This window comes from Clarias gariepinus, chromosome 4 (assembly GCF_024256425.1).
Source record: "Clarias gariepinus isolate MV-2021 ecotype Netherlands chromosome 4, CGAR_prim_01v2, whole genome shotgun sequence".
NCBI lineage: Eukaryota > Metazoa > Chordata > Actinopteri > Siluriformes > Clariidae > Clarias > Clarias gariepinus.
Window position 1 is genome coordinate 37,767,129 of NC_071103.1, and position 15,093 is coordinate 37,782,221.

Sequence of the window (15,093 nt, forward strand, 5' to 3'; positions counted from 1 at the left end):
ACTGTTCCAGAAAGGCTAACCTCTGTGTCTTAAAATAACATCTGATTGCTGTTGTTGTTGTTGCTTAATTACCTAATTCCATATTTGTTATTTTATAATTTTTTAAATCTCCAGTACTGTTCTAAAATCCAAACTTTTGACTGGTACTGTATTTCCATTTCCCTGAAGGGTGCCAATAATTTTAGTTGAACTGACCGTCATGTGTAAAATAATGTCTTGGTTTGATTCTTGTTTGACTCTAAGCATACAACAGGGTGAAAACAGGACAGGACAGGACAGGCGCTGTGCTCTCGCTCAATACAATACGTAGGACTGATACAGGACTCTTCAGGCACATTCATACCAGCAAATCCGGAAGCATTGAAAGGGTGTTTCGACTTACTGTAAAGGAGTATCGAATTTATAGCGGACAACGTGTGTAACAAAGTCACATGCGCTTTTCCGCATGAGAATGACTCGAGAAATAAACAATTAACGATTAAAGAATTCGATTAACATGAACGCATTGACAGTATGTCCATATACACACCTCTTTGTGTCCGAGAGTATACTAGTTACTAAAGTGCTACAGGCTAATTTTTTTTTTTCCCAACAGCAACCACATGAACTGTGTTTACAACAGAAATGTAAAGAGATTTGCATTTGATAGGCATTTGAGTATTTTTGTGTATTACTCACGCGATACCTTTCATATTGTCACTTCTGTCTTTGGCAATTTCTTGAAAGTCATTTCCAACCCAACTTTGACATAAAACACCAAAGATCATGCTTATCCTAAGACAATTCATGCATGCTCCTTCTGAGTATTGTTAAAATACATAGATTATTTCCAGGCGCTCCGATTTTTGCAGGAACGTGTAGTTAATTGTACAATTTCATATGATTGACATAGTCAAAACGACCATGCTACAGATGCAGCTATTATGGAATTAAGAAAATTCTGATTAATAAATAAGGATACACGATGATAAGGAAAGGCAGGTTGTTCTACATTGCACATAAAGAGTTGCATAATTCTCATACTACTGTTTGTGATTAAAGAGTACTTTGTAAGAATCTGGAATGCTTGGTGATTTTGTTGCATTTTTTTGTTTTAGTTTCATCTTCCTTTTTTTTTTTTTTTTCAAAAAGCACAAAGGAAAAAACTTTTTGTAAAGAAAGGCAACTTGTGCGACTTAATTTTATTCCCAGAAGTCACCGTAAATTATATCTAGAGTTCATATTTCAGGGTTTTATAAGATGACACAATGCACGTACGATGAGAACTACGTTTTGAGTCGTCCGTACTGATCGAATGTCATGCTTTTTTTGTCGACGATTGGTCATCAAAGTCCCATGGGCATACCTCTGCCTTTTTTCCACTGCAAGCGCCTCCTTTTGAATTTGGACTTTTCTGTTTCCCTATAGAAGAACCAGTGTTTCTGGTCACTTCTTTAGTTGTTGCTGGATCTTCAAAATCCCATGGACATATAGCAGCTTGCTTGGTTTTCCCTATTGCCGTGCTTGGACTTTTCTGTTTTTCCGTTGCACCCGCTTCCTGACTACTGCCCACATCCCAAGGACAAATCTCGGCCAGTTTGGCTTGGCTGAGAGGTCTCTCTGTTGGTTTACCTGAAGGAGGCTTGTCTTTTGTCTTCGTTTTGGCTTTCTCATCTTCTGTACCCATTATCTTCTCTTTTTCTTTCGGGAATGTTCTTATAGAGGTCGAGCCCTTATTTGTTGCAGTGGTCTCTTTCGTTTTAGAAACCTGAGAGGGACTGGGAATCTTTTCAAAAGTTGGACTTGTCGATTCGTAGTCCCATGGACAGATGTCTGTCTTTGAAGATGTCTGCAGAGAGCTTCTTGAAGATTTAGAGGCATCAGGATGAACATCTTTTACTTTTCCTTCAGTCAGGATAGCGCCCTTGCCTTTGATATCCATCACATCTGTGCTTGATTTGGTTTTCCCCTCTGCAGATGTAGTTTTAGTTCTGCCCTGAACAACAGAGCAGGTTGAGTCTATAGGTTTTTTTGGCAACTCATCAAATTCCCATGGACATACATCTGCTTTTTGTGATTTGGTTCTGTCTGTAGATGTCTGTACTTGAGACGAGACAGGTTGATTGGAGAAATTTTGTCTTGGCCCTTCTTTTTGACCTGGGCTTTCTTTACTACCGTCCTCCCAAGGACAGATATCTGCTCTGTCAATGGGCTTCTGATTGGGTCGTCGGGTCAGTGAGGGTGACTGATCTGTGCCTTTTTGTTTCTGCTGCTTGGTGGGTTTGGTGCTGTTGGAGTGGATTGTGGTAGACTCTTCAGGAGCGATAGACACATGCTTTTGTACCCTATTTTCTGAGGGAGTGGGCAAATCCTCTAACTCCCAAGGACACACCTCAGAAATATTGTAAACGTCTCTGCCTTTTACTGACTCAGAGCAGATGGACGGTTGGCTTTCACTAACCTGCTGTTTCATTATTCCAGCTTTGCCAGCTGTCTGCTTGTATTCTACTGACTGGCTGATGATCATCTTCGTATAGCTCTCTTCATTATCAACAGGGCTTTTAGCTTCTTTGTTCTTTTGTTGAAAATTTTTGTTGGGGTCGTCTATGGACTGGGTTTTTCCAGTTAGACCCAGGGTCCTCTCTTTGGCGCTGGCAATGACGCTAAGCGACTTCTGCAACATGGATGTTCTCGGGTGAAGAGGTTTCTTGTCAGCGGTCAGATTGTGAGCACTGGCTGATTTACACACTAGAGGAACCGACTCAGTTGACTCGCTGGCCACGTCAATCTTCTCAGATGACTTTTTCTTCACCAGCTTCTTACCCATTAAGGTTTCAAGAAGAGATCCCTCTGTGGTGGATACTTCCATTTTATCAGTTGCTGAACTGCTTGAGTCTTCGCTCTGGTCTCGCACGTGATCGTAACTGCTGTGTGACTTCTTCAAGGAGAAGACCTTGTTCTTCAGGGACTCCTCCTTGGCAGGTTTTGCTGAATGAGACGGCTCGAAAGGATTCTTCCTTAGGACGCAGATGCTGTTTCGGTTACTACCATGCTCGCCCAGCTCCTTGTCGTCACGGCTATGCTGGCGACCCATAGTTTCCGGGATCTCAGTAATGCGTCTCATGAGGGAGCGTCCCAAGCCTTTTTTGGAGCTGCGTTTCTTTTGCAAGTGAGGGTTGTTTGCCAACATCTTCTTGCGTTTGTAGATCTCCAACTGGGAATATAGCTTTTTAAGCTCCTCCTGTGAAAGACAGTATAGGTAGGGAAACAGAGGAACATTTTAGGAAGTGAAATGTGTTTAGGATAGAAATAAAAAAAAAACACAAATAAGCAGACACTCTATTGCACAGAAAACATGCAGAATGAGTTATTGTATGCAACTACAAACAGTGCCACACAGATGTTTGAACATTATAACATGCTTTTCGACAGTGACTAAGAACAGGACAGTCTGGGACAATATTGGATATGGACATTTTGTATGTTCTATTGTTAGGTCTGAAACAGTCTCAAGGATTTTTTTCAGTCATTTAATTTTAAACCCATTACAGACTCTTCACCAAAGCAGCAATCCCTTTTATAACCCTTAACAAATTACCCTTGCCGTTCTCAATGTGGTGAGAGACTTCTTCAGCCCTAACAAAGAAACAAAAACCTCTGCTCACATTGGTATATTTTTCCCAAAGACTGTCGCAAGACCTTACGCCACAGCCATTAATAGAACTGAGCTGGCCCATTTCGTCTGGTGTCTGCAATAAAAAACTGCCATGGCTCAGTTATTTTATCAGTGATAAGACAAGGAGATTATGATAATGTGTATTTATAGGTATATGGAATAGCAGAGAGAGAGAGAGAGACAGCGCAGAGTGACCAAAGCACATGCTAACCCTAATGTCTTCAGGGTCGAGACTGTGTTCACTCCATGCAGATGTGATGCTGCTGTTCAGGTATGACCCAGACCGTCCCATGTCCAACTCATCCTCATAGGCCTCGGTCGCTATGTCATCCCTCAGATGTGTTCCAGCAAACAGAAACTGTAGGATGTACATAAAGTTGTAACGCATATGTTTTAACCCTGAAAACATTCGACAAGTTCAAATCAATTCATTTTTATTTGTACAGCGCTTTTAACGTTGACAGAATTAGATAATAAGCTAGTTTTGTCACTTGTAGTTTGCCATTTGTCCACTGTTTTTGTGTTAAAAAAGCGTTTAAAAATGCATTAATCAGTGCAAGAAATTATTGTTTAATTTACGTAGTTTGGTACTAGCCTCATTGGCAGATTAGCAAAGAATAATTACACTACTGATCCTTGCTAATTCACTCTTAACCTTTTTTTTTTTCATAAGATCCCTACATATATTTAATCACAGGTATTATAAGACAGAATAACAGTAAATACGATCTAACTGCAGGTTGTTAAAGGAAGTAAAGAAACCTTGGACAACATATGGCATACGATTGGTCCAAGGAATCATCTGAGCAAGTTGTTTAGATTCGGGAATGTCTCAATTCAACTCAGTTTACTTTAACACTTGTTAGTGTGCACATACTTTAGGCTTTTATTAACTGGTAAATGGCCCATAACTTTTAAGATCATTGGCAGGACGACTGACATGTTTTACTATATTTGGCAAAATACTCATCGAATAAAGATTTTTAAAGAAGTTTACCTTTGGGATGAGTAAGAGGCCCAGTGTAACTGTCACTGTCAAATGAGTGTGAGCAAAGAACAGCATAAGCATCCAGTCAGGGTGGAGCTCAGATGCAAAAGTAAATCTGCAAATGGAAAAATGGAAATTTATGCTTACACCCTGTGCTGTTTATATAATATAAACATATAATACAAAATAAATATAAAATAAATACAGTACATGGCCAAAAGTCTGTGCATATCTAACTACTGTATCATAATCATGTCTTTTAAACCAGTCCTGTTAATTGATAAAAAAATTTTATCCCTCAATGGTTTGTCTTTTGCACCTTTAACTTTATCTGGCAAAGTCAACATACTTGTACTTGTAAAATTAATTCAGTGCATATACATGTACAGTAATAACACTGTAATGGCAACTGTTGTGCCTTAATTAAGGAGGTTAACACATAGAATGAGTTGTTAAAGGATAATAATTAATAACGGGGTGATGTGATGTGACCTCACACTAGGTAGAGTTGCCGTGACTACAGTGAAGTTGATTATCTTCCTATAGCAGGAGACTGAACAAACAAATTAAGTTAGTTTTTTTTTTGTTTTTTGTTTTTTTTTAATCAGGTCTAACAGTTTAGATTTTTGTATAAATAAAATAAAATACAAGCCCCGTTTTCATTCGCATGCTTTTCATCTGCATTCAGACCGCTCTCTCTGTTTGACTGGGTCTTTAACTACAGCCATTAATAAAAAATAAAAAAAAAAAGGCTCGTTACCACAGACTGGTGGCCAATTAAAGGACAATAATTGTAATGCTATTATAAAGTAGAGGAAAATTTAGCTTCATATATATTTTTGGCTCATCTTGTCCCCTTTGTCACTTTTCAAGCAAAATTATTAAATGATGAACCATTTGAATGTTTTTTATAAAAATCAAAATGATGTATGTATGTTAACCTGAACACATGTGGGAGACTCTGTGTTAAACTAGATTTATACTGTACTTCTGATTATTGTCCAGATATTGTGTATAATGTAATTGTCTTAAATAATGTAACACATACTATAAATATACAGTATATTATAAATGCTAAAAATTATTTCCCTTATTATTATTATTATTATTATTATTGCTATAGTGGGTATTGGTGCCACAAATACCTTTATAAATAAATAAATAAATAAATAAATAAATAAATACGAGGACACTGAAGAGTACAAAAGAAATTTAGGGATACTGGAAACTAGGTGAGAAGGAAACAGAAACATTAAACTACTGAATTAGGAAACTATGAGACACTGGAAACTACAGTACTGTGTCACGGTTGTACTGGGGTTACAGGTGAGGCATAAGCGCAAGGGCTAAAACTATAAGATGTTTTAATATAATACAAACAAAAAAAAACTCTAATCATAAATAAACTAAACAAGAACTATGGCAAAATAAAACTATGAACCAAACCAAACAGAATTTTAACAAGAGGAGTCTAACAAAACAGTTCACCTTAACTCAACAGATGCAAGACAACCAAACAGAACTTAGGCAGGCTATTTATAACAAAACTAATGAGCCACCTTGGTTTAGGTGAGTGCTCCCATCACCTGACCGAGGTGCATCCTGGGAAATGAAGTCCAAAAGGTCAAAACAAAACCTAAGAGTCTTTGGGTGCAAGGCGCCCTCTAGGGGTTATCTTGGACTTGTATGGGAGACTGGAAACCACTAAATTAGGAAACAAGGGGATACTGGAAACTACATATTTTGGAATCCAGGGAATACTGGAAACTACTGAGCTTGGAAACTAGTGGACTTTGGAATTTATGGGATACTGGAAACTACTGAATTAGAAAACTAGAAGACGCTAAAACTTACTGAATTAAGAAACCCCAGGACACTGGATACTACTGATTTAAAAACCAAGGAAAACTACGGAATAAGAAAACTATGGGATACTGTAAACCACTATCCTTAGGAAACAGTGGATAACTGGGTAACATTAGATATTAGGAAACAAAGAGGAGACACTGAATATTAAGGGCTAAGGAAACTAGGAGACAAACGAAACAAGTAACAGTAAAAACTACTGCACAAGAAGGCCATGGAACAAACTATCTATAGGACAATAAGCTGAGGAACAAGTAGTTAGACACACTGTAGATTAAGACACATGAAACCTAGGGGGCACTTAAAACCTGTTAATTAGGAAATGAGGAGATAATAAACAGTGGAATCTGGAGAACAATAGAAAGTAGGAAATAAGGGAAGAAATAAACCTAAGAATAAATAAGATTACATAAAGTCGCTTAAGCATGGGACTGGAAGAAAAGCAGAAATTAAGCACAATACAAGTAATAGGGCAGGAATTAAAGGGTAAACAGAAACTAAAGACCTTGATGTCCTTGAAAAACCTTGATTTTAATGCAGCTTTAGCCTAGATGAATATATGGTAATCCTGTTTGACAGCATCATTTACCAGAAGCAGCGTCCATAATAGTCACCCTTGAAAATCATTTTCTCAGGGCAGGGAAGGGTGTGGATTAATCTGTCTGAGTAAAAATGTCCCATAATGCTTTAGGTGTGAGAGAGAAGCCTTCAGTCATGTGTTGTGCTGTTCGTCTGTGTGACTGCTGGATTGATATCTCTGCTCTGATTCACGGCTAAATAGGAGTGTTGTACACAGTAAACCTCTCAAGAACTGCAGACGGTTAGCGAGACACAAACAGGACATAGCATGTTTATATTAAGCTCCTGTAAATATATGAGCTGTCACCTGACTCTGCTATATTTTATTCCTCCAGCACTGAAACTGTGCTGGTTGTGACAACACCTGGGACTTGGAACGCTAGGAGCCAGTGCTGTTTATTTCCTCACTCAGTGCTTATCAGGGAAACAGTTATGTTTTAAATAATGATGTGTAAAGGGAATATGTAATAATAGAATATGACCATGTGGTGTGATTACGTTTGGGTTACAGTTATGATGTTTTGCCAACTGAGCATGTCTTGTTTGTCAGGGTAGGGACATTGGGTAGGACACAGGGTAGGACTCATCAGCCCCAGCGTGTCACATGCTCCTGATACGTTCACCTCTTGTTGTCTCGTTAATCGCTGGCTATTTATCGGTTTCCCCAGCGATGTACATTTTGGTTCATTGTACATCTGAGCACTCAAGAGTTAAGGGCCTTGCTCAAGGGCCCAACATTGGCAACTTGGTGGTGCTGAGGTTAGAACCTGCGACTTTCTGATCACTATGGTCCAATGCCTTAATCACCGAGCCTTAACCCCGGTGTCCAATGCCTTAATCACCAACCGTTTTATAATTATAACAGATTTCCTGAAGGTCCCACAACCCTCATGGGCCGTACCACGATTGGAGCGCCACTTGGGTCCGCAAACATGCCTAAAAATTTAAAAAGTAAAAGTCGCTTAAACATACTACAAATTATGTCCTCAACAACACGCATTTTATCTCTCTTATTTTAAGTACACTTCATCTTAAAATTTGTCAAATTTGGTCAGATCTCAGGAACTCCACGGCCTAGAAAGGAGACATTTTGACAATTTTGTCCAAGAAAACCGATCAATGCACCTACTGTATGCACCCCTAATTTACTCCAGGAATTCTCTCGTTATTATTTTTAAATATAATCATTTTACGGTAACTTTACTTTTAGTCTATAAAATATTTTTAAAAAAAGATCCACCTTCTAATATTACAGTGTTTTTAAAATTAAAAAGAAAAGAAAAAAAGTTCACGTCACTTTACACAATCATCAGAAAATTAGGAAAAAGCAAAATCCTAACCCTTTAGTGACTTTTTTCTCTTTTTAAAGGCACAATAGAGACTTTTCCAGACATAATTTTGCATTTTTCTTTAGATGAGAGTCACCATGTGTACCCTTGAGGTACAGTAAAGATGCCCGTCTCAGCTTCTGCTCCAGTAAGTGAGAAGGAAGCAGGGCGTCCCGCTGAAAGAGTCATGAATGAGATACGCATGTACAATCAATCATCAGTCACTGTTTGTTTGGGGAGCAACTGATTTTTTGTTTGGTTCTCTAGCGTACTAATACAACGCTAGGCTCCGCCTCCCTGAAATGAAAGGCCGCAATGTCGGTTCCTCCTATTGTGCCGCCACGCACTCCACCTTGTCCGGTTGCTAGTAGCTGATGTGATGACAATCAATATGCAAATTATAACATGATTTAGCGAAAACATTTGGTGACTTTCCCAGCAAGACTTACTGTAGCTACTTTCTGTTGAAAATAGTTGGTTCTATTTCTTAAAGTGCGAAGGTGTGATTTATCCCAGGCAGTGTCACATGTGACTTTGTTAAAGAATTCAAGAATCAGATAATATAAATGGGATCGTGTTAAACTGATTACTTAGCCAACATTACAGTATAAGCATGACACAAAGTATTAAAGACGTAATTTTACTTTTGCTTATGTCACGTATTTCAATTAGGTGGGATCATGGAGACAAATGAATGGATAGCGTGATCGAGGAAGAAGAGAGGAGGAGATAAAAGTGAATAGAGTGTTTCAGAGTTAGAGAGACAAAAGGATAAAGAAATAAATGGAGTTGTAATGAGATCAGAGATGAGTGATGAAGTCTGACAGGATCAAGGGAGTTCCTGGTGATAGCCCTTCTGTCTCTCAGAGACAGTCTTCCCTTCATTACATGCATCATCTACAGCCACGGTGTCCAAAACCAGCCCTGGAGGACTACAGCACACCACATGGCAATCAATTCTCCCTTTTCTTTTTTGATACACTTTCTTTTTTTTATACTTTAAATGCGTTACTATTAGCATAAGAATTCAATTCCTGACATTCTGACCAATCAGATTAGAGAATTCAAGTGCGCTCTGGTATAAAATGATATCTGTGCTGTCTGACAGCTTACAAAACCCAGATGAATGAAACCTAGGAGACACATTGGTTTCTAATTACAGTAACTTTCTAATAAAAAATGCACACACTCCCTGTGTCTGAAACTGTAGAAGCCGTATCAAAGCATGGATCATCCTGACGTGCCTAATTACACAGCAGTCATTTGGAGGCAGAGAGCTCCAATTATCGTGGCACCAACTGGGAGTGTTTTGGTTGATGTCAGCGGTAACCTGTAATATCTCCATCTGGGTGAGGCTGATAGCACGCTCGCTAAACTTCCACGATGTAGGACAAGATTTCTTAAAAACCTCTTTATTTTGCAGTCAGGGACACTTTCAACTGTCGAACAGCTTTCATTGATCCTCTCCGATAATAATCCCCTATTTGTTAGTTTATTTATGTGTACAGTGAAATACTTGCTGTTTATCTGTAAAGACATGGTGGATTTTATTCCTGATCTTTATGAGCACAGAATGAATTTAGGTCCAAGTTGTCATTATTTTTAGGCCACTTATATTTGAGGTTGGATTAAAACAAAGAGGACAATTTGATTGCTCAAGAACATGCAGGATATTTTTGTCGTCTTGAATCAATCTCTTTAAAGACACAAGGTATTTTAAGATATTTTACAGAAATGAAAAAACATTTAGATTACAGCTTTGTAGTCCATTTCACTTAAACAAACTGTCCATGTTTTCCTTGTTGTTCTTAAAACATATTTAATCACTACAGATTAAAACTTACAGAAACAGATCAAAACTCTTAACATGCATGTATACCAATCAGCCATAACATATGACATAACACCTCGTAACATTAACAATTTAACAGTGATTATTAATTATACACCACAGTAAACTGGTGAGAGGATCATGGGTATCCGAGGCTCACCCATCCTTGTGGGGGCAAAACGCCAGCCTGTCTGGTCCAATTTCACAGAAAATCCAATGTAACACACCTCGCTGCTTACAGGGACTAGAAGTGAACGAGCCCAAGGGTCCCCCAATCCAATAGGGGGCGCCAGCCAGACTGATAAGTCCGTTCTATGGCGGCCCATCCCGCAACCCAATGCCCACACCACTCAATAAGTCCACTGTCACCATCCTGGTTCCAGATGTCACAGCAATCCCCAGATATCCTGCTCTACCACCCCTAACTGGCCAAGGGGAATCCAACACCTAGATGGTTTTAATGTTAACTGTTTTAAAAAATATGGCTGATGGTGTGTATTTCAGCACCAGTATTAATGTATAAGTAACTTACTACATGTTTTTTTATGCGACTCTGTACATGCCCTCAGCAGAACCTTGCAACCTTGAACTAAGCTCTATTATCAATTGCTCTGTGTTTAGAAAAGTAAAATCAGCTTTAAATCTGTACAGAAGGCCTACAAAACCAGGAGAGGTTTTGTTGTTGTTGTTGTTTTTCCTCCAAATGATTGAGTTCAGTTCAGTTAAAGCTTTGCAGAATGAGATGAGATGAGGATCCTGAGATGCTTTTCTGCTTACCAAGGTTGCAAAGTGTGATTGCTCAGGTTACTGTATATTTCCCGTAAGCTCGAATTAGTCTAGCTGGTCCTCCTCTCGACACAAACGCCAAAATACTCCTGCTCATTAGATGTTTTTGACCATTTCGCAAACTTTAGAGACTTGAAAGTTGAAATCAAGTCAATAAGATTGCGTTTCCCCCATTCTGATGTTTGATGTAAAGATTAACTGAAGTTCTTCATGTGCCTCTTCATAATATTATGCACTGAGCTGCTGCCACATGATTGGGTGAATAGATATCTGGATGATATCTATATTGACTGTATAAGTTGGTTTGTTTGAACCCGTACTTCTCGAAGGTCTTACCTAATCACATGGAATATAGCGGAGATGATGAGCTCGTTGTGCACTGCGATGGTCATGTAGCGAGGCTCGTGGAAGGCTGAAGGCACCGTCCTTACGGCATAACACAGGTACACACTCCACATGAGGAAAAGAAACTCAGCTAGGGGAAAATAAGACAGAGAGAGAGAGAAAGAGAGGGAGAAATTCAATTCACAAAGCCAAGCCTGACTAAATTGCCTGTATACCCCGGACGCTGCTTGTCAGACGATTGTGAATGAAGCCGGTCTAGGGATTTATAGATCTGCCTGTTCAGCTCACATGTGTCCTGTCGACCACAGAAGGACTGCTTTTTCCCCCTGTTCGATCTCTGGTGATCTGGATTATAAATGTTGTGTGTATAGGAGACTTTCTTACCCTGAAATATCTTTCTCTTAACACTTTAACATGTTCAGCTAAATATCTAAACTTCACAGTGTAAAAAGAGTACAGTACACACTGTGTTAGCTATCAGAGCGACTCTGTCTTACCCACTGCCATCATGTAATCCCAGCGGTCCAGCAGGCACATGCTGAACTTTAAACCCTCTGGGGTGAAGCCCATGGTGATCAGTGCCAAGTGCCAGTCTGGGTTCTGGCACACGGATAAAGTCCACGCCACCAGGAACCAGAGCACAATCAGAAGAATGATGCACAACAGGCACAGCACCTTCCAGCTGGTCATGTACGGGATCCGCTGAGCCGTGCGAGACAAGAACACCTTCAGAACCCTGTAGGCAACAGAGAAGAGTGTGTATGATTATATAGTGCGTGAGACATGAAAGATATAGTATACAGTACATAGTAGTTACATTTGTCATTTAGTCTAACTGGCCTATTTAATCCCGACCAGTAGAAAAGAAGTGGAGACCCATCCGAATGTCTGAAAATGATTTGGAAATAAATTAATTTTAAGGTTAGTGAATAATAGCTTAACTTTAAGTTCCATATAACTATTTTTCTATTCCATTGTTGTGTTTGGAAATGATATGTCATCTTACATAGTATAATGACATGACATGTTTACACTTTATAAATAATGTCAATTATTAAATAATTGTGACAGGGGCTTCATGTAAGCAGGTGTTGATTAATTTCTCAGCTTTGACTGCAGTGCGGCTGCAAATCTATATTGTAGCTGTTCTTCTAATACCTTATTATTTCTGAACTGTATTTTAATCTTAATAGAAGGAGTCTTCAGTATCACTGCTTTTCTAACAATCAAATATATTTAAATATATTAAGTGCAGGTTATCCACATCAGGGCGGTGTCTTGCAGCTCAGTGTAAAGTGCCATTACCACACCAAAGTGGATTATTTGGTTATAACTGCACAGTCTGAATTACGTTATTACACCTTCTCATACTTATTAACCCTTTCATGCATAGGGTCCATACTCATGGACAGTCAATTCATCACACAATATCCGACTTTCAGATCACTAGAGGGCATTAGTATCAATTATTGTGAATGTCTTCAATAACTTTTTACATGCAGTGCATTAAAGGATTGAAACAAAATAAGTAAATAAATAAAAATCAGTCAACAGTCCTAGTGAATTTTTAGAAGTGTTTTTATATGATATATTTAAAGCAATTTTTTAAAGTGTTACTCATTTAAGACCTGAATGTTAAAAATGATAAACACTACTTTAAATAATTTTTTTACTAATGGCCTTTTTTTGAGCAGGATTTGAATATGTTATATTAAAGCAATTTCAAGCAATAAAATCTTTTTTATCATTTTTAACTAAAAATAAAGAAATAATTCTTAATGACGTGTAAATATTGTATGCATGAAAGACTTAAGCAGGCCATCTTTAAATAAATGATAAAAAAATAAATAATTATCTGTCTTATGAACCCTATAAATGATGGTGTAAAAAAAACCCTACAGAGCATAGATACATCCTTGAGGTATGCCTTCTCCAAATAATCTTCGAATTATCTAAAAAAAATCTCTCCCTTTAAAATTCCGGAGTCGCCTCAGTTTACACTCAGAGTCACTTAGCGAGCATCAGTGTGTCCTCGTTAGCGCCCTCCCTCTTACTCAGATTGATGAATTCCTCCACCCTGATTTAATCAGGCCCCATCAAACAACAATCATGGCTAAGCGTTCACTCTCACCTTGGTCTGGCCGCCATGCTTTTGTCATGATTAGAGTCGTGTAGCTGTTCGTCTCTGCTGCTGTAATTATGAATCCCATTAGCCTCATGTGACACTTCCACCTGACGCATTCTTCTCTGGAGCCGTATGTTCATCTCTCATCTTTACATACAGACGGCCGAGACCTCATTATCTCTCAGCCATTATTCCCAGACTTCTTCTCTCTCACTCCCATCTGTTCTCATCACCTCTGTCTTTCTTACTCTTTCCCTCCCTCTCTAATCCAGCTATCTATCTGTCTTTCTTTTCTCATTCCTCTTTTCCTTAAGGGTTTTTCTCATTCTCGAGGTCTGGCTCCGGGCTTCAGACTTTAGGTCCCGCTGGACGAGTCTCTCTACATTCGTCTTCCGCCTCTGCTGTCTCGACCATTCGATAAAATGTAATAAATTGTGCCCATTTTGACCTAACTGCCTGGTGTTATTTGTTTTTCTGCCCCAGAGTTGCAGCAGAGGCGTCCTCTACATGGCTTAACAAGGCCGTGAATCTTCTCCAAAGTACACTCCGGTCCGGTCCTAACGAACTAAGCGAGGAACACGCAGCGCCGATTACTTTTATAGCCTGCTGACATTAAAATGGAATTAAAGGATAGTATAAACTTCAAGTGCGAGCGAAAGGAGAACGAGCTGCTCGTCAGGAGTCAAAAGATTTTGGACTGATTACGGTTTTCCTCATTGCACTGGTGAAGAAGATGTTCTGTGAATGTATCAATTTTTTTCATTGTTCTAAAATTAAAATAAAAACAAAGTGACTACAAAGCACCAAAATATATAATTATACAGTATATTTACAGAACCTTACATAAGTATTCACCCCCTTGAACCCCACATTTTATACTGCTGTAACCTGAGCTAAAGGGGATTCAAGTGAAAATAGATGGGATTTATAAATAATACCAAAATATATTGTAATTGCATGAACATTCCCCTCTGTTGTTCCAAAAAACATTTTAACAAAAAATATCTAGAATATAGTCACATTTATTAGATATATCCTATAAAAATGTTAGAATGAACCAAATATATGATTTTTAATCCTATTTTTTTAAATGGTAGATTTATGGTGGTAGTAATTGTTGTTTTTTGAAAGAATCAGTTTTACTTATACATTATAATAATGCATGTACGTATATATTGTATAAATGTATATATATATTTTTATGCCAATCCATCACAGGGCACACACTACGGGCAATTTGGGAACGTCAATTAACCTTACCTACATGTCTTTGGAATGTGGGAGGAAACCAGAGTACCCGGAGGAAACCCACCAAGCACGAGGAGAACATGCAAACTCCATGAACACAGAGACGGGAATCGAGCCTGGCCGGGAATCGAACCCGGACCCTGGAGGTGCTTGGCGACAGTGCTAACCACTACACTACGAAATTCAATTTCGTTCAAAATAAAAAATTTTGATTTAAATTCTGATTTTATTTGTAAGCTTAGATAACAACTTTTATTATGCTATTAGCCAAATGTTTGACTTTCCTGATCCGTACAGTTCATTGTGTACATTCTCTACATAAGTCACATGTTGCGAAACGTA

At 38.5% G+C, this 15,093-nt stretch overlaps 1 protein-coding gene across 1 annotated transcript in view; it reads right to left on the reverse strand.

The window, feature by feature from the left end:
• Positions 1-1,185: 1,185 nt before the first annotated feature.
• gpr158a (G protein-coupled receptor 158a) overlaps positions 1,186-15,093 on the reverse strand; it is a 101,847-nt gene continuing 87,939 nt past the window's right edge. The window contains exons 7-12 of the mRNA XM_053494508.1: positions 11,876-12,114; positions 11,370-11,508; positions 4,653-4,758; positions 3,867-4,013; positions 3,645-3,728; positions 1,186-3,220 (exon numbers count right to left, since the gene is read on the reverse strand). Coding sequence (XP_053350483.1) covers positions 1,298-3,220; positions 3,645-3,728; positions 3,867-4,013; positions 4,653-4,758; positions 11,370-11,508; positions 11,876-12,114 — 2,638 coding nt within the window. The 3' untranslated portion in view covers positions 1,186-1,297. The remainder of the gene's footprint in view (positions 3,221-3,644; positions 3,729-3,866; positions 4,014-4,652; positions 4,759-11,369; positions 11,509-11,875; positions 12,115-15,093) is intronic.